Here is an 18529-nt window from a genome sequence, read left to right on the forward strand (position 1 = left end):
TAAACCGGAAATAAGATGAGGATTTTTAATAGTGAAACTCATTAACCTTGTAAAGCAGTAGGTGCTATTGCTTGAAATCCTCGAACTGAGGTTTAACTTTGGTTTCAGAATGGCTTCTGGGAAGAAATTGAAAGCTTTGTGCAAAAATTCCTGAGTTAACTTTTCTGCTTTGTGCTATGTGGTCAGTTAGTTAAATAGTCCTATGGCTGCCTTATAACATTTAGCTGTGCACACATAGTCATGTCCAGAAGACTCTGTGATAACCAGCAGGATGTGACAGACCACAGGATGGAAAACAGTGGTGGTCAAAAGGAGCACCAATGCTTTTGTCCATTCAGCAGAGTTTTTGGTAAATATGCATTAGTGTGCTCAGCTGGTTTAACAGTTTTGGGCTGGAACCTGACTCACACCCTGTTGCTTGAGGTACTGATGGACAATTAGCAAGTAAGAAATGCTCCACAGATTGGTTTGGCTTCCTCTAGCAGTCATTACACGTGTTCTTTCACTGGAGCTTGTTCCAAGAAAAATTGAACCAGTTTTGGAGTGGCAATCTCCAAGGTAAATGTGGATGCTTTCCAGGGACAACAGTTCCTCGAGGTGCTAATGAAGGTTTGCACCTCTTACCCATTCTTGCCCATGTGCTAGGAAACATTGTAGGAGGCCCAAGGAAAAGAAAAATGCTTTTGTAGTTTCATGTTGTTTACTGTGTTGGAAGCTGGGTGTGGTGACAGGCAATGGTTAAATGCATTCCTGTTCTTGCAGATGGCTGTGAAAAGTTTGTTATTGCCCTTGAAGGGTTTGCTTTTAATAAACAATGTATTTTCTGTGGTTGCTTGTGGCCCAGCAGACATTTTATTATTAATATTTTAGTATAGCACAGTCTTAAAACTCACCTTTTCTTACTGTACCAGGCCCAAAGCCTACAGCACTTGTCCTATTAGTTGAAAGAAATTCAGCACTGTGAGATTTTTTTTTTTTTACTTCAGCATGGAAAGGGTTTAAAACTTACTTTAACAATATATCTGTAAAATTGTGAGAAATTTATGGTCATTTTGCCAGCCCTTAAAAAGCATCACAAGTGATTAAGAAAAAATTGAGGTTACCTGGTTATAGTTTAGTCACAATGATGCAAAGGTGGATTTTTGTTTCCATGAACCAACTTTTGTTTGTCCTTATGCTCTTTGCCAAAGCACTGCATTTGTCCAGATCATTTCACTCTGTCTCCTGCATAGCTGTAAAAATCCTTGTTGATAAGGTCACACACAGGATCTATTGCTCAACCACCACCCTTGACTGTTCCTACCTGCTTCCTCACCAAAATCACTCTCATATTACATTACAGCCTCTCGAGGAAAATGAGAAAGTTCCAAGGTAGGAGGACTTCTACACAAGGTTGTGCCAAAAAGACACATGCATGTTGCCTGTGTAACAAGGGGAACACATCTTAGGAGCTGCTTTGATTTTATCTTTAGTTTAATAGGTGGAAAAACTAACTGGCACTCTCAGAAATGGGGAAGGTGAAGGTACCAAGCTTCTCAGGCAATGTTGTCTCCCACCTGGGGAACACTGGCTGGTCAGCAGTCTGTCCATGTGCAGGGGAGATTATTGCTGAAGGTGCATAGTGACAGCAGATCCAGTTCAAGGAAGGCAGGATATTTTGTCAGATGAGAAATTATGCACCATCATGACTGCATCAGTCTGCATCCTGAACACCTGGATGGGAGATATTTATATCTAAATTGCCTGTCCCTGGGACCAATGCATAAATTCCCCTGCTTTTGTCATTCAGACTAACCCTTAACATGTTTGAAGCCAAGCTAAATGCTAACATCAGGTATTCAGTAGTTTTCTCTGAATGTCAGGAATGTTAAAGGTCCAGGGTTTAGAGGCCTGGACTAAGGCAAGGTGAGTCTCCTTTGTGGTTTGGAAACAGAATTCCTGCAGCTCACTTCTCACCTAGTTTTAAAACATCCCAGTTTTATAAAAAAACATCTCTCAGGATAAGAATGGTGCATTTGTATGACGAGATGTTGCACTCTTTAATTTTCTGGGCTTTTATTCTCCAACCTTCATCAGCTAATACAGGGATGATTAAATTCTAACCACACAAGCCCAGAGACAGTGGAGATAGACAGACCTCCTCAGAGAGTTCACCCACCAGGTGGAGTGATTTTCCTTCAGAGGTCCTTGTCTCTTTCCCTATAAAGGCACTGGTAGGATGATCCCAGAGAGAATATGGATCTATCAGCTTGCAATGAGATCTTTAGGGTCCCCATGAGATGACTGAGGAGCCCTCTGCTTTGCTAGTTTTCACAACTGACAGTGTAGAGACCTTCACTGAGCTAGTCAAACTTGCTTGTTATTACCCTTTATGAAAATAATTACCAGAGAGAAAGTAGCAGAATCATTTAAATACATTCACTTGGGTTTCTTTTTTCCCTTTCACAAGTTTGAACCAAGACTAATTCTGCTGAAGTTGATAGGTGTTAGTTTGCTGTAGGAGAGAAGAATAAAGCTCAGTGAGCACATAAGCTACAGTAGAAGTTTTATTGACTCAAGTCCAGCATTGCCCTGTGCTGGAGGTGTGCCAGTTTTAAATCTGCAGTTACTTAGTTCACTGAGGAGGAACTGCATAACTCTTGGAAGATGAGTAAGCATCACAAAATCTGAGGCCTTGTTTTCATCTTCTTGGCCCCAGTAGCTGTTGTGATGTGAGTGGGCACCTAAACCACCTCATCTGCTCTCTATGCTGACAGAGACTCAGTGTAGTGTCTTGTAGGTGGACATGTCTACCTGGGGGGTTTAGTGTGTATTAAGCTGAAGTATGAACTTGCAGTGCATAAGCTTTTTTTGTAAAGGTTGTTTGTAGGTAGAAATTGATATTAGAATTATTAAATATAATAATATTCTCGTTTTTAAAATACACAGTTTATTTTTCCTTGAAATGGCTCTTGAGAATACAGAATGTATTCCCTGGCAAGCTGTAAGTTCTTTAGGCCAGGTCAAATTTTAGATCCGAATGGCTTTACAGAGACCTATAATCCTCTGAGGGTTGGGAGGATAATTTGCTTGCTGTGTCCATGCAGCCTTTAGCTTCTCTGCTGAGTCTGCATGTAAGCATTTGCTAGGTTCTGGGCAATGGTGTGCTGGAAGTGGGACTGTTTCTACACAGGCTGTTGAACACCCAACTGAAGAAACAGAGTGTTTATTACTACTGGAAGTACTATTACTGTAACTTATTTTCCTAGCTGTGAAAAGCACAGTGACCTTGGTTCCTTTGGCCAAGGTTCTGTGTCCTAATGGGCTCTTGCATTTGTTTTGCTTCTTTCTTTCATTCCTTTATCCCTTCTTTTATTTTTCCCACTTTCCTTACAATTCATTGTGAAGTTACCAAGCTTATGCCTGTAGCATCTCATATACCATGCCAGCACTCTTCTGAAAAGGTCCTTTTCCCTTCTGTTTCACTCGTTCAGTCTTCCTTCCCACTGCCTCTTCTTGCTGTATTGGCCCAGGGTTATCTACAGCTGGGGTGTAAACTGAGGTGGGTAACTGATCTACATTAAAACCTAGATTTTTTTTATTTGGCAGGTTAGCTTTAATTAGTAGAGCTCCTGGTTTATTACACATCTGTCTGAATGCTGATGCATTCAGTTAGGTTGGAATGGCACAGGAGGAGGATCAAGATGACCAGGGATGTCTTCCTTTGGAAGTACTGTGGATTTATAAGAATGTACAATGTTTGGTGAAACATGGTCTGTTCCCCTTATCTGCTTTGTTGTATTTTGCCACAGTTCCTTTTAAAGACTTCAGTTTTTCAGGAAAAAAAAAAAAAAAAAGGAATGGAAGAAGGGGCAAAAGCAGGAAGAAAATTACGTGGGGCTGGATGCGGTCACAGTATAGACGGAGCTGTGCAGAGAGCTACTTCTTCCACATTGAGTGTAGTTAACATCCTCACCTCCTGCTCAGCTGGAATCCACTAGAATAAGCAGAGCATCATTTTGCCCCATATTTGCCCCATACTTTTTCAACATCATTTTGTAATTTGCAATTCACACAGCTGCAGCCCAATCTTGTCCTGGAGGTAGGGTTACATCCAAGATGATTTTGGAGCACGGAAACTAGAGTGAGGCTTTCATTTTTCTTTTCCACTTAGGTATTTGACTTGTATTTGAACTTGTATCTCCAAGGGCTGCTGCACAAACCTGCCACAGAACTCCATGGCCATGTCCTAATCCTTTCCTTCTAACGTGTTCCACTCTTGCAGAATAAGAGGCTAGCCCAAAAGGAAGTACAAAAACCACAATGAGTGTGCTGCAGAACTGGAGAGCCAAAGCATCAGTTTTTACTGACTACTATCATATTTTGTGTTCAGCTTCTTTGCAAAATGCCTTTTATCAGAAGAAAAGCTATTGGCTGTGATACATATTCCAGGCAAAGGATTTGAGTGACTGATTTGAGGTAGAGTTTGTATTAAGTGGGTATAATATCTTGCATTCCATGGCACACAATGGAAAATAAGGTGAAAGGACTGTTGTTTATTCTTATCCTTAAATGTAAAAAAAATTGTAAAATAGTTTGCTAAAGCTTCTCATTCTTTTTTAACCTTTCTTTTGTGTCCTTGAATCCTTTCTAAGTATACAGACAGATGTGTGTCACTCTGTGCATCTCCCTATCCAGCTCTCATGGCTGAAGTATCTAGGTGCTTTCTACTACCATGACAAGAAAATTATCATGCAAAATGTCTTTTTATTTCTCTTGTCACTATCCATGGGAGTAGTTTAGAAACTAGTTCAGACACTCACAACTCCTGACTACCATCTAAATTCTGCAAAAAATTTCCACTTTGTCTGTGTGTTATATAATCACCTCCACCTTTATGTGTGATGGCAGTGGTGAAGTTGCTGTGCAGTGTGTCCTTGCTTTCTCCATAGCCATTGTGTTCCTCTCCTATTGTTGTTTTCAAGTGGGTGCAGCCTATTCTTTCTCATTCCCTCTCTGGCATTCCACTTTCTTTAATGTTACTAGCCTGATCTGCATTATTTATTGCTGATTACACTCTTTAGCGTCTGGAAAAGTGTTTGTGAAGTGTCTTAGTTTAATCTTGGGATCTACACAGTCCTTCATTAGCAGCTTCTTTGCCTCTTTTTGATATTTTTTCCCAGCACTGCTGCTGTATACCTTTCTTTCCCTTTAAACATTATCTTATCATTTGCGTTTCCATCAAGTTAGAGTGAAAGCATATTATTCCCTTGTTTCTTAAAGTTACCAAATATTTTCAGTATCTGCTAATATATTGGTACAGTTCAGTCATTCTAAATAGTTTCTTATGCATTCTCTGAAGTCTCATTAGAAGAACAGTATTACATGCTGTATCTCCCTCTTATTATGACTGATCAATTATCTGTATCTAGTCAAGTGTTTTTACTTGTTACTCTCAAACTGTAAAAGTTTGCATTTGATTTTTCACATGTATTTACTCACAGAGCATTCTTTGTCAAACTGAGGGGGATGAGGCAGGGGAGGTTAATTTATTTTTTTTTTGTCTATCTCAACTACCCGTGTCCCTTGAGGAGCTAGGCCTTTATATGTCTCCCATAAAAAAGCAGAACATTGCATAACAGACTGAGCACATGACAGATGCTTTCCAGTTTTTAATTTCCAGTATCTCCTACTTCTGTAAGGGCTGATGTTTGATCAGGTGCGTTAGAAAGTAGGAAGTCTTTACTTCTGCAAAGCCCCTTCACAAATTTTCCTCAATCTCATTCCATAATTTATAATGAATTGTCTTATCTTACAGTGCAGAGGGAAACTTTGAGGCTTGCCACTTCAACCCTTTTCTGTCCATTGACAAGCAGAGCTCCAAGAGTACTATTGTGAGAAATTTGGTTCCTTATGTGTCTCCCATTCCTTCCTTGAATGCCTTTCTTCTTCAGAATTGCAGCACCTTTTTTTTTAGATGTGTAGTTATCAGTTGTGTTTTAGTCATCTCTGGCTCTGGCCTTTGCTGAATTTCTGGATCTGGAGATTGCTTTTCATACAAGTTGTGGAAATGAAAAGATTTGTAATTAACTTTGTGCCCTCTACTTAGTTCAGTATGTAGCCAGGTCTGCCCACGAAGGCCCAAAAGAATACTTGGAGCTGTGAAATCTCATATTAATCTCCACAAAGGTTCAGTTGGAGGACATTAGAAAATAACGGCAGGCAAGATTAGATAAACAGTGTGATGGTGCAAACTACCTTTGATATGACAGCCATAATCCTGTTGGATTAAGATGAGATCATATGACTTAACTTGCCCTTAATAGCAAACAAGCAGCGTTTTATAGATGCTAGCCAGTTAATTTCCACAATACCTTTGTGAGAAGACATGTTATCAAGTTGGGAAATTGAGGCAAAGGGACACCTATTATTACATTTCAGTTCTGATGTGCTTAACCAGAAGTAGCCATCCCATGCAGAGGCTGGGTTGGAAGGACACTACTCACTGTGCTGCCAAGCCATACGAGTTTGATAAGTAAGGTGTGCTAACAGCTGACAGGTTTTGCAAAAAAAACCTGTTCATAATGTTGTCTTCCTCTTCTGTCCTCTGAACTAAGCACTGTCTTCAGGTTTGCGACAAAATCCAGAGCTCAGTTTCATTTATGTACAAAAATTCACTTGCAAAAATGATCAGGGTCATCTGGGTTCAGAGCACACGAGCACAGGCTGACTTTGCCTCTGGCCACAGCTGCTCCTGTGCCAACTGGCTGTTGTTTGGGGGGATGCAGGAGCCTGGATCCTGGATTTGAACTAAGGTGCTTAGTTTGAACACAGGAGCTCAGTTTGGACTCTTAATTTCCCCTTCCGCTTTGTTTGCTTTCACCAAAGCTATACTTTGGAGTGTCAGAAATTGAATGGTTGCTCCGAGCAGTTTCATGACTACTATGCAAATATGCCTGCTGTTGGAAAACAGTAATCACTCCAGAGTAACAGAGTAATACTAAAAGCTCACGCTGTCGGGATGAAATGTGCATATGTAGAATTGCGGGGAGATGTCTATACAAGGTCTGGAGAGGAGGCAAAGCTTTTTTTTTTTTTTTCCCTGCAAGTTATCCAGAATTTCTGATGGGAATACTTCACAACGGAAGCTCTGCCTTCCCTTAAGGGAAATGCAGCCATTTAACTTCTTTCTTCTTTATATGTATACCGAAGAACTGATGGTTTGATCCCAAGGGAAGGCTGTATCTGTTCACAGTTACATTTGTTCATTTCAGGTGGAGTCTGTTATCTGGGGAAAAAAAAAATTAAAAAAAAAAAATTGACCTGGTTTATTGTATGGGCAGTTCTTCCTGACACAACAAGGAAGATGTTCATTGCCAAATTTGATTTTAAACTGGTGCGAAGGAGGAAGAAATCAAAAGAAATTATTATCAGATCTGGGGTGGAGTGAGGAGGCTGGTGGGAGAAATATGGGGGGAGGGAATGTGAACCAGGAGACAGCAGCTTTAAAACTGGAATCACTAAATTACTCTAGCTTATTGTTTATTTTTCTGGTCACATGTAGTTGCATCCCTTTTTGCCTTGCTTGATCATAGGAAGCAGTGCATTTTTCAACAAAAATGAGAAGCCACTGGGTTCACATCTTGGTCTTTGAACACATACTAGGATGCAAACTTTAATGACATCCATGCAGAGGAAAAGAAAACAGTGAGGCAGAGTACTGAAACAAAGGGATGCGGGATAACAAGAAATGTTAGCTTTGATGCCATTTAGAAAGGGTCTGGATCCTGTGATTTATCTAAAAAATGACAAGATGCCCCTCTAAAAATGCAAATGTCTGTGCTGCATCTTGTAGCTGTAATGAATGAGTCTTTCACACAATGGAAACATTCAACTTGTTCTAGGGCACTTACTGAGGCTCCATATGCTGAGCTGCATGCTCCTGCCCTTTAATCACTCTGCTTTTTGTTTTTTCAGAACTTAAATTAGAAGCACATTAGTGTTTATTTGGTGTACACTCAAGTTTCGTTTTTTGTGTGTGTGTTTGTTTGTGGAGGGTTGCTTTTGTTTTTTAACATGAAACAAGCCAGATGAATGCAGTCCTCTTGAATGGCAAATCATGGGAAACTTAAGTTGGCAACAGCAAAAGGATGTAAATTTTGAGATGCTAATGGCAAGTAGGACTCCAGCTTTGGTGCTAGGGGAGAACCCCATGTTACACAGCGGGGAGCCATTGAAACCCTCCTCTGACCTGCCAAGAAGATGCCTGTGTGCTTTCTGTTTTTTAAGAAGTGAGATCAAGCTGAAGTTTTCCTTTGTTGTAAGTTTGGGTTTACAACAAGCATTTCATAGAAACGCAGACGAAGCTTCAGTCTTGCCACTATGGACCTGATTCACAATGCACCCCATCCAAAGGCTGTCATTAAGAGGAGCCAGATGTGGGCTGCATTTTACTACTACCAGTTTACTATGCAGTTTTTCTTGGATTTAAGGGAAATAATAGAGATCCATTCATCAACTAAAATAGGAAATCAGCCACTCTTTCCTTGAATATTTGTTTGGGAGCGTTTCATCCCACATGCATAATATTTAATTTTCTGGATGTGTCTATATGGTGTACATGAGAGTGGGCCACATGTAACTCTGTTACAAGTTTAAAAGCTCTGTTTCTGACAGAAAAGCAGGCTAATTAATAGGAGTAGGAGACAAAATGCCAGCTTGTAGATTTGTTTCCCCTGCAGAAATCAGCCCCCCTGTTAGACTGCTCCTTCTTGATCTGATGTAACAAGAAGAGAGAGTCAGCTGTGAATCAAGCGCCTTGTTCTCATTTCCTTGATCATTGACATGGTTTGAGAGAGAGAAAGGAGGAGGGATTATTTGTGAGGTTATTAAAAAACTCCAAACCCTAGCTCCCCCTCCTCCTTTCCTTCAACACACTCAAGAATTTCCAGAATGTTCCATAATATGAATCTGGCTTTTCTCATTAAATGTCATCCTCTTCCCCCCCCACACACTCCTTGTTAGTTAAAAAGTGCTGTTTACAAGTCACTAAGCAGATAATTCTGTGCTTTGATGAGTGGATTGCTGGTTAGCAATACAGTTGAGAATGTGTTGGTTTTTTCAGTCAGCAAAACTGCTTAATGGTTTCCAAAATTAAAGGCTAATTGCACCTTAGTGAATATGTGCTTTTCTAAGACCCTCTAACCATTATTAAGGTATTTACCAGTTCAGAACATTCTCTCTTTACATAAATCTGTCAATTCTTCACTGCTGCCCTGTCCTGGAAAGAAGCCACACTGAAAGTTTTGGCCACATCAGATTGACAAGATGAGGTGTTTTTCTTTTTTTTTATTGCAAGTTTAATTTTTGGCTGTCATCGCATTTCTGCATGATGGTTTTGCTTGCTGGATTGTGCAAGTTTGATCATATAGCATTCGTGTTGTAAATGATCCCTTGTGAAAGAAATATGCATTTCGATACCATATCATGGAGTTACATCTTGGAGTTAAGGAACTTCATTGTCTTCAGAGAGAAAGTGGGAAATATGAGGGCAGATTTGGTCGCAGAAAAAGTTTGGCTGTTGTACGCTGCAGTATGCTTCTGCAATTGATAGAACTGGTGATGTGTAGAAGAGCTTCAAAATGCTCTAAAACAGGTTTTTAATACCAGCAATATTAATAGAAAGCTTTCCTGGGGAAGATGGGTGGTCAGAAAAATCCAAAGCCATTGCACCTTAGTAGAAAACCAATTCATTATTTCCTGGCATCTGCTTTCTTTCTAATTAATGTCATACACAGAGGGGTAATCATTAAGCCATCTTTCTATCTTACAAAGAGTTAAAGATTAAAAAAATCTAACAATTACCCAATGTAGTTAATTGGAGGGGGGATTTTGGGGGGTATGTTTGGTGGGGGGGAGGGTTTGTTGTTCCTCTCTTCTATTCCAGGCAGTGTTTGTCATTCTTTGGCAAGAACAATTAATTTATTGTCTGACTCTCCAATCTGGATTCATACAGGGTGGCTTTCATTCCCTTCCCGCCGCCAAAACTCTTTTGATGTGCTGTGTGTTTGTTTGGGAGGGGGAAGAGGAAGGGGGGAAGGGAGAAGGTTATATGTTTCTGACCTGCTTTACTGCTTTTCAACTGAAAGTAAATTAATGCACACACTAGATTCCCCTCTGCTGTGCTGATTGGATCCTTGTGCCGATTAAATATTTCACACTGATAGAGGGATGCTGAAAGCACTCAGCTGGTAATGCAGTATGTACATCAGTGGTACAATAACTGACTTTCAGGTTAAAGTCAAACAAAACCCCCAGTTTGCTGCAGTTTTGATTAAAATGAGTTTCACTTTGAATGTAAATCCTTGAGCCTGCTGCAGCGATGGCTAATTAACTGAGATCTGATAGAGAGAAAGGAATACATCTTTACTTCTAATGACAGGCAGGCAGGAAGTTGTCAAAAAAAAAAAAAAAAAAAGAAAAAAGAAAAAGAGAAAGAAAGAAAGAAAAGAGAAAGAAAGAGAAGAAACCAATAGACAAAAGAATCCTTAAAAAAATAAATAAAAAATGCTGAGATTGTGTTTCAGCACACGTAACCTCTCTGCCTGTGTTTCACACTCAGCCTCCTCCAACTGAAAATCCGCCCCTGGAAAGGCTGTTTTGATCGAGTCCCAGATTTTCTTCAGCTATTTTTTAAATCCTCCTGACAAAACCTAACACCTGAGTTCCTTGTAGTCGGGCAGTCACTGCCTCCTCCTGTATCAATTGTGCTTTTTTGGGGGCTTCCTTTAGGAAAGGGTGGTGATGGACAGTGTTTGGCTGCACTGAGAATCCGAGGTGGGGGGCTGGGGTGTATGCTGGGCTCTGTGTAGCGCTGGCCTGGAGAAGGCACAGAAGCAGCAGCAGCAAAGGCTTCCTGCCCCTGGGTACTGCACATCACCCCCAACCACGGTGACCCCTCCCTGGGGGTCATTCAAAATACTTCTGTCAAGCAATTTCTCTTCCCTCCCCTCCTCTGTCCCCATCCCTTCCCCCCCGCCTTCGCTTGGGCGTTGCAGGGAGAGCATTGCATCAAACTGACAGGTCATTTACTGAGAGATTGGCAGGAGGAACTACCCCAGACTTCCTTAAAAATGCTCCTCCTCCTCCTAGGTTGCACTCTTGAACACAGTTACATCAAAATATTGTGTTTCAGGAACAGTGAATAAAACTTTTCGAAGTGAGGGTTGCCATCCTTGGTTGTAGGAAAAGAGGCTTTGATTCTTTCTCTTTGAGCATTGGCAACCAGGTGCTCAAGGGCTGTATACAAAGAGAAGCATTTTTAATAGGAGTCTGGAGGTAAAATACAAACCATGGAGGCTTTCTTCTCCATAAACATCCATCAGACTCTGATGGTTGTTCATTTATGTGTACATACATATGCTCGGCATAAGCCCCTCTCATTTTTGTTTTAGTGAGTAAAGTTGGTTGCAGTTGGTTGGTTTGTGACCAAAAGTGCAGATCGATCAGGATCAGCCATGTTTGTAAATAGGAATTTGGAAATACATTAGAAATACATGGAAATTCATAGGATTGTTGCAATATCATAAGACACTATATACTAAAGTGCAATAGCTGGTGGTCTGGATGGTTCGCAGTGCAGTTGTGTGTTGTCACTTTCTGAATATTAAATATTCCATTGTTCAAGATAATTATATTGTGACATCATAGTAAGTGAACAGAGGTCATGGCCCTCATTGCTGAAGAAGTCTGTTCAGCTGTTTTGCATGCAGGGCCTCAGATTAGTGCCTAATGTTAAATTATTAATTGACAAGCCATCATTTTGGTTTGAAAGTGGCTTGCCAGTCTTCTGCAAGGTAAATAAACTCCCAGTGTTAGGCCAAATGTTTTCTCTTAGCCATGGGGCTACTGAAGAAAAGAACTGGTATGGCTCTGGAAACAATTGCAGTTTTTCACAGCAAAACTCCTTTGTCAGGAGAGCGTCATTCTAGAAAGATTAATGGACTGAAGTCTCTATCTACAGCACGTGTTAAAATATAAATGTGATGGCCAGTGAATTCTAGGTTCTTTTTAAACAGGTCTCATATTTTACCAGGAAAATGTGAAGGTTTTTAAAAGGCATGCATATATTTTAAATCACTGTTGTGGTGAGGAGCAGACAGTAGCCGAGTATCCCACCGTTGTGGAATACCACCATATTCTTATTTGAGATGTAAGCACAAAGTAAAGTTGACATCAGATGGGTAAGGATTTGAAGCTATGATGTAAGCTGCAGCAGAATGAAAGTGAAGGAACTGAAACCTGGCACTCAAAGTGCTGCTGTCTGTGTGGAGCCTGGTTGGGGTCTGAGCACACATGTGTCTGCGTCCGCATTCTGTACGGCTCAGTGTGTGCACCACAACAGCACAGCTGCCTTCAAGTAATCTCTCCCTTTGCTCTTTGCATTTCTTTATTCACTAAACAGAATGATTCGTGGCATTTGATGGGAGAAGGGGCATTTGAGTAACTGCTATTTTAGGGAAGACTAAAATTGTTGCCTGGCTGCCATCTCACCTACAAACCTTTACAAGCACAGACATCAATAGAAGGGAGGGGGTAGGGAGAGGGCTTACATGAACAAATAAATAGAAAGGCTGGAGTTATTTTCATACTTACAGAAAAAAAAAAATTATCTCTCCTTTGAATAGTTGAGACCATGCCATGTACGAGATGGGAAATCATAAACAAGAGGCAGCTTTCCAGCACATTGTAGCATGTCTGCATGTGACTGGCATACATATTTCAAACTCTGGTTTGCCTGTGGCATCCTGCAGTGAAAATGAAAGTTGTGTTGCTATTGAAAATGTGCTGCTTCAAAATTGGTATATTGTGAGGACTGTTATGCTGTGGATGAGAAGCAGCGACCTGCTTTCCAGCATTTAAAGCCAATATTTTTTGCTTTTTTTTCCCCTCTTCTCTCTTTTGGCTCTTCCATTATGTCAGCACATCTTTTCAGCTGCAGTGTCCAAAGCTTGGTTAGTTTCTTATTATTCATCACTCCAAAAGCATCAGAGAATATGCTATGCTGACTGATTCTCAAAATGCATATTTTCTCTCTCTTTAAAAACCAAGACTATTCTTTTAATTAATCTGGCAGAAATAGAATACAGCAGATGTAGGTTTTGTTGAGGATTTTTTTACTCTCTCATATCATACTTTTTATTCCTGCCAACACTTTTATCAATGTCTACACAGGAGTATAAAATAAAAATGGTTGTTACAAAGAAAAACAGCTTAATAGCTCATCTCCTAACTAACACAGTCTGATTAAGAGAGGTATTTTTGAAGTTTTGGTTGATATATTTTCAGAAAATTAACAAATGAGACATGGAAGAGACACAGTTGCTGCTTTTCAAGCAGACAGTCTTTCTGTAACTCTCTTTTGGAAACTCATCTTGAGCACCCAGTACTTTGTATAAGCTTCTATATTTAATTTCTAAAATTTCAACCCCCCCCAAAACCTAAACTAAAATGAAAGTTTTACATGTTCAAGTTTACAAGTATTTATCTCAACTTAAGACTGAAACAAGCAGTAACCCCTATTTCATTATAGCTTATTTGTTATATACAGAACTAGATAAGGTTGTCACTTTATTAGGAAAATGCTAGCACACATCACATGCCACGCCACACAAAACTAACTCATTGTTTATGCATACAGGGAGCAGAGTAGAAATTGGATATATGGTAGTTTAGAGTAGTGAATTTTTTTGTTTGTTTACAGAATCTCTGCTTTTATACTACTTGGTACAATTTCCTTCTTTGGAACAAGATCAAAAGCCATTACTTCCTATTACACGTTTTCAGGAAAGCCATAATCTGCTCCTGCTTATTTCATTGCTTTTTCCATTGTGCTAACAAAGATAGTAAATCTTTTGGGGTTATGGGAGTTTTGTTTGCTTGCATGTTTTCTGTTTCTGAGCTGCCTGAGAGAAACCATAAAGCTGTATTAATACATCACCAGAATACTACATAGTAAGAATTTTTAAAGTGAAAACACGAAATCAGTAACACTGAGTATTTCTGTGAGAAGTTTTTCATTTAGCAAACCAAATGCTCACGTTTGGAGACAAACATTACACAACACTTCATCAGGACCACTAGTGACCTCTCAGGGATAGTGAATGCTCTTAGTTCCAAAAAAAAAAACAAAAACGAAAAGAAACCCTTGTGCTGCTGACATCAGCAGCAAACCTCTGGCTGTCTGCAGCAGAGCTAGAATTTCACTCCTGGACTAACTCCAGCTAGGTAAGACATTTATAACACTGTAACCAAGTACAGCATTTTCTACTGTCTGTGAGCTTTAGCAGTTTCCACATGATGTAAATCAAAACAAAAATACAGTCACAAAGCTCTATGCTTTATCTGAAAGATTTGTATCGCTCTGCAGGTTAAGAAACTGCAGTGCAAGGAGTAGGAGAGGTGGCATTTAGCTCTCCTACATGGAGTTGTTCTGCATCTGTAGCACCATACCACCAAGGCATTGAATTTGTGCAAAGACCACCAGTGGAAATCTGCACAACAAACCAGAGAAATAGTAGTATTATAGAATTTGGCATAAACAACAAAACGCACCTGACTTTCTTGACTTTCACTTGAACACTTTTAAACTAACAAACAGGTTTATTTCTGTACTGAAAAAAAAAGTTCTTTCCTTTTCAGAACATCTGTGATACACAACAGCGTAATCTAAGGAAAATATAACCCATGCTTCTTTGGGATGAGTGTTAGGATAATGAAGAATAGTAGGTAAAGGCAAAAATTAACAAAGCTTAAAACAGTTTATATGAAGTCAGGGTTATTAAAATAATGCTGACATTAAAAAGTAATGGTTTTAATATTAAAATATGAAGCAGGTATCTCTGATAATGTGCATGCTTGCTATTTCATATAAACCCAAGCCCTACAATTCCTGGGGCAAACATATTTGACAATTTAAGGCTTTACAGCCTTAAAGCATATAATGGGTTCAAAGGCAAGAGAGAAACTGTTTTCTTACAAGTCAGTTAGTTTTGAACTATAAGACTTCTATGTAATACCTGGAATTTTCAGCCTTGATTCTGGAAAAAAAATAACCATGTCTGTGTCTTTTTACCCACCCAGCCCCCATATATATACATATATACAAAACTCTTAATGACTTAAATAGTGCAACACCAGTCCTAGACAGGCTGTGAAGTTTCCTGAAGGGCTACTTATTAGATGTAATTTCAGTGAAGCCACTGAAGCTTGTAGGACCTGTCAGTGAATATAGTTAAACGCAGGCACAATTCTTTGCAGGATTAAGAACCTTTAATGTCAACTCTTGTAAAAATGAGATGCTTAATACTTCAAACTATCAAAAGAGGCTTGAACCAGAATATTTTTTTCTGCATATACATAACCTGCCTAAAGTAATAAGAACAGCTTCTGAGATTAAAGTGTGACAACTTTTTATAAAAGTTTACACCGACACTAGCATTTACCGTAAGGCAACTTCACAGTGCCTATAGAAATCTCAAATGCAAGTCTTTGTAAGAGACATTGTAACAAGATCATAATGATTGTATACCCCATTACAGATGACAGTATAGCCACTGCAACAATTTTAAGGTACAGCTGTTAGGTAAACCAAAAAAACTGTCAGTGAAAATAGGTGCAATGGAGAAAAGTTAGCTTGAAAACAGAACAAACTCAAAAAAACCCAAACGATGGAGAAATAGTGGACGTTTGAGAGCGAAAAAAAGGGGGGGGAAACACACACATAAAACAAAAAACAAAAACGACTTCAAAATCAGGTTAAAAGAATAGAGAAGTAGCCAAGTGCTGGGGTGAGACGACCACGTGTAGGGCATTTTCAAACTGTTGGAAAAGTTGAAAATAACACAATTTAAGCCTTTTATTATTAGTAAAAGCTGTAGCAGTATCTAGTAGTAACAGGATAGTAGCCTGTAACAGGATTATTAGTTCCAGAAATAGCAAAGGAAAAAGAAAAAAATATTTCGAAAACCCCGAGTGAAACCGCGGGTTCCCGAGCGAGCAGGGGAAGAAGCCCAGCCTTCCCCCTGCCCGCCCACCTCTCCTTCCAAGAAGAAAACTGCCAAAGAAAATAAAGCCAAATCCGTGTCGGCGGGGCCGAGTCCGGCAGGGCAGCTCCAGAAGCGGGAGCCCGGCCGGCCGGGGTGGGGGACAGAGCGGCGGCGGGGTTCGGGGGTGGGGAGGGCCGGGAGTCCGGCTGCAACCCATCGGGTGACGATGCCGCTTCTCTCTCTCCCCTTCTCTCCCCCGGCAGAAGCTGGCGGTGCGGAGCTGCCCCGCGGCCGTGCTGGTGGGCAGCGGAGCCAGCGGCAGCGCCAAACCCGGCGGCGTCCCGGCTCTCCTGAAGGCACCGGGCGGCGGGAGCCCCAGCGGCAGCCCCGGGCAGAGCGTGGCCATCTCCGTCCTGCCAGCCAAGGCTCCCATCGCGATGGTGACGGCACACCTCAACGGCGGCCTGGGATGCAGCGCGGCGGGCGTGGAGCCCCCGCAGAGCGCACCCATCAACCTGCAGACCACGACCAAGCTGGTCGGAACGCGCCGGCCGCCCGAGCTCGGCTCCAACACCCAGGTAACGCCGGGCGGTGCGGTGCGGTGCTGGGAGGGGGAGGGTAAGGGGGGGGGGCGGGCGGACGCTGCGCCGCGGGCTCCACCGCTGCCGTCGTGGCGGGGGGCGGACGGAGGCGGGGCAGGCTCCCCGACGGGGAGGGAGGGGTGAGGCTGCTGGAGGGGAGGGGTTGTGAGGACTGAGGGTGGTGTCAGGGCTAGGGGAGGTGCAGGGGCGGAGAAGGGGGACACCTGCCCCTCCTTCCATGTGACCTCGGGGTACGGGGGGTGGGCACTCTGCCCTGGATGAGGGAAGGAGTTGTTCTGGTGCTGTGGGGATTCTGCGGCCCGTGGCGAGTGCGGGTGCTTGCACCCCTTGGGGACAGGGTTGGTGCAGAGCAGGCAGGGAGAGGGCAGCTGGGCTGAAGCACGGAGCTGCCGGTGTGCGGAGGGGACAGGCGGTTCCCCTCACCTCTGGCACCATGGGTGGGACGTGTGCCCTGTTGGAGGGCAGCGGCACTGTGTGGAAAGAAGCTGGCAACTTCTTGCGGCTTGCTCCCAGTGTCCCACCTTCTATGAATACTTTTCTGATTACAGTTCTTCAAAACAACGAAGTATACATAAAGAAATGGTGGTTGCCATGTTGTGAGCTTAGATACTGCTTGTAGGGATGGTGGGTCTCCTGGCTGTGCTGTCGTTTCAAGTATCCATGTTGTGGTGCCCTTGGGAGCAAGAGTACAAACTGTATGGGAGCTGGCAGGCTGTTGGTTCTGCGTCCAGGATGTCTTCTAAAAACTATGGAGAAGGTGTGAACTGTTGTTCCTAACGCTGGAAAAGTGGATTTCTTTTCTACTTTCTGCATATAGGGACTTTGATAGTCTTTGGATTTATATTTTAATTCCCCTTCACAAACTCAAGATATGAATCTCACAATAATCAGGAAAGAAGAACACAATATAAAGAAGGGCACCAGGCAAACTGCCCCTGGAGACATTTGTAAATCAAGGTTCTGTTGGAAGACCTGGGGCTTTTTAATACCCAGGAAGCCCCTTCCACCACCAGATGGGGAATGACCATCACCTACTGTATTTGCTAACAAACAGAAAGCACATCCAACCACTTTGGGTACCAGATTGTCCTGTCGCTTTTTCTGGTGAAGTGGTGTTGTCTTTAGTTGTTACACTAAAGAAGATGTGTGGGGAATTTGATTTTGAATTGATTCTTCCCCTGTACTCAGGCCACATCTTGAGTACTGTGTCCAGTTCTGGGCCTCTCAGTTCAGGAAGGAGATTGAGGTCCTGGAGCAGGTCCAGAGAAGGGCAAGGAGGCTGTGAAGGGATCCAGCACAAGTCCTGTGAGGAAGGGCTGAGGGAGCTGGGGGTGTTCAACCTGGAGAAGAGGAGGCTCAGGGGAGACCTCATCACTCTCTACAACTCCCTGAAAGGAGGCTGGAGCCAGGGGGGGGTCGGTCTCTTCTCCCAGGCAGCCATCAGTAAGACAAGAGGGCATGGACTTAAGCTCTGCGAGCAGAGGTTTTGGTTGGATATTAGGGAAAAATTCTTTACAGAGTGGGAGATCAGGCACTGGAATGGACTGCACAGGGAGGTGGTGGATTCTGCATCCTTGGAGGTTTTTAAGGAGACTGAATATGGCACTCAGTGCCATGGTCTGGTAACCACAGTGGTAGTGGATCAAGGGTTGGACTTGATGATCTCAGAGGTCCTTTCCAGCCTGGATGATTCTGTGATTCTGTGAATCTCTGAATCTCTGTTCTGTATTCAAGCTGAGTAATTTCCTTTGTTAAAGATATTGTTTATAATTTATTGAAAAGATACTTGAAGCTATTCCGGTAGATAGTTCTTAGAATTCCTAAAAATAACTATATAAACTATAATCGTCTAAAGGAAAAAAGTTATTTGAAGATATATTTGAATGGTCCATCATTTTGTGA

The 18529-nt window shown here is 41.8% G+C and overlaps 1 protein-coding gene across 1 annotated transcript in view; it reads left to right on the forward strand.

The window, feature by feature from the left end:
* Positions 1 to 16279: 16279 nt before the first annotated feature.
* PHF21B (PHD finger protein 21B) overlaps positions 16280 to 18529 on the forward strand; it is a gene marked incomplete at its 5' end in the record, with an annotated part of 63837 nt that continues 61587 nt past the window's right edge. The window contains one exon of the mRNA XM_030444633.1: positions 16280 to 16603. Coding sequence (XP_030300493.1) covers positions 16280 to 16603 — 324 coding nt within the window. The remainder of the gene's footprint in view (positions 16604 to 18529) is intronic.

The sequence above is a fragment of the Calypte anna genome, chromosome 1 (genome assembly GCF_003957555.1).
Source record: "Calypte anna isolate BGI_N300 chromosome 1, bCalAnn1_v1.p, whole genome shotgun sequence".
Lineage (NCBI taxonomy): Eukaryota > Metazoa > Chordata > Aves > Apodiformes > Trochilidae > Calypte > Calypte anna.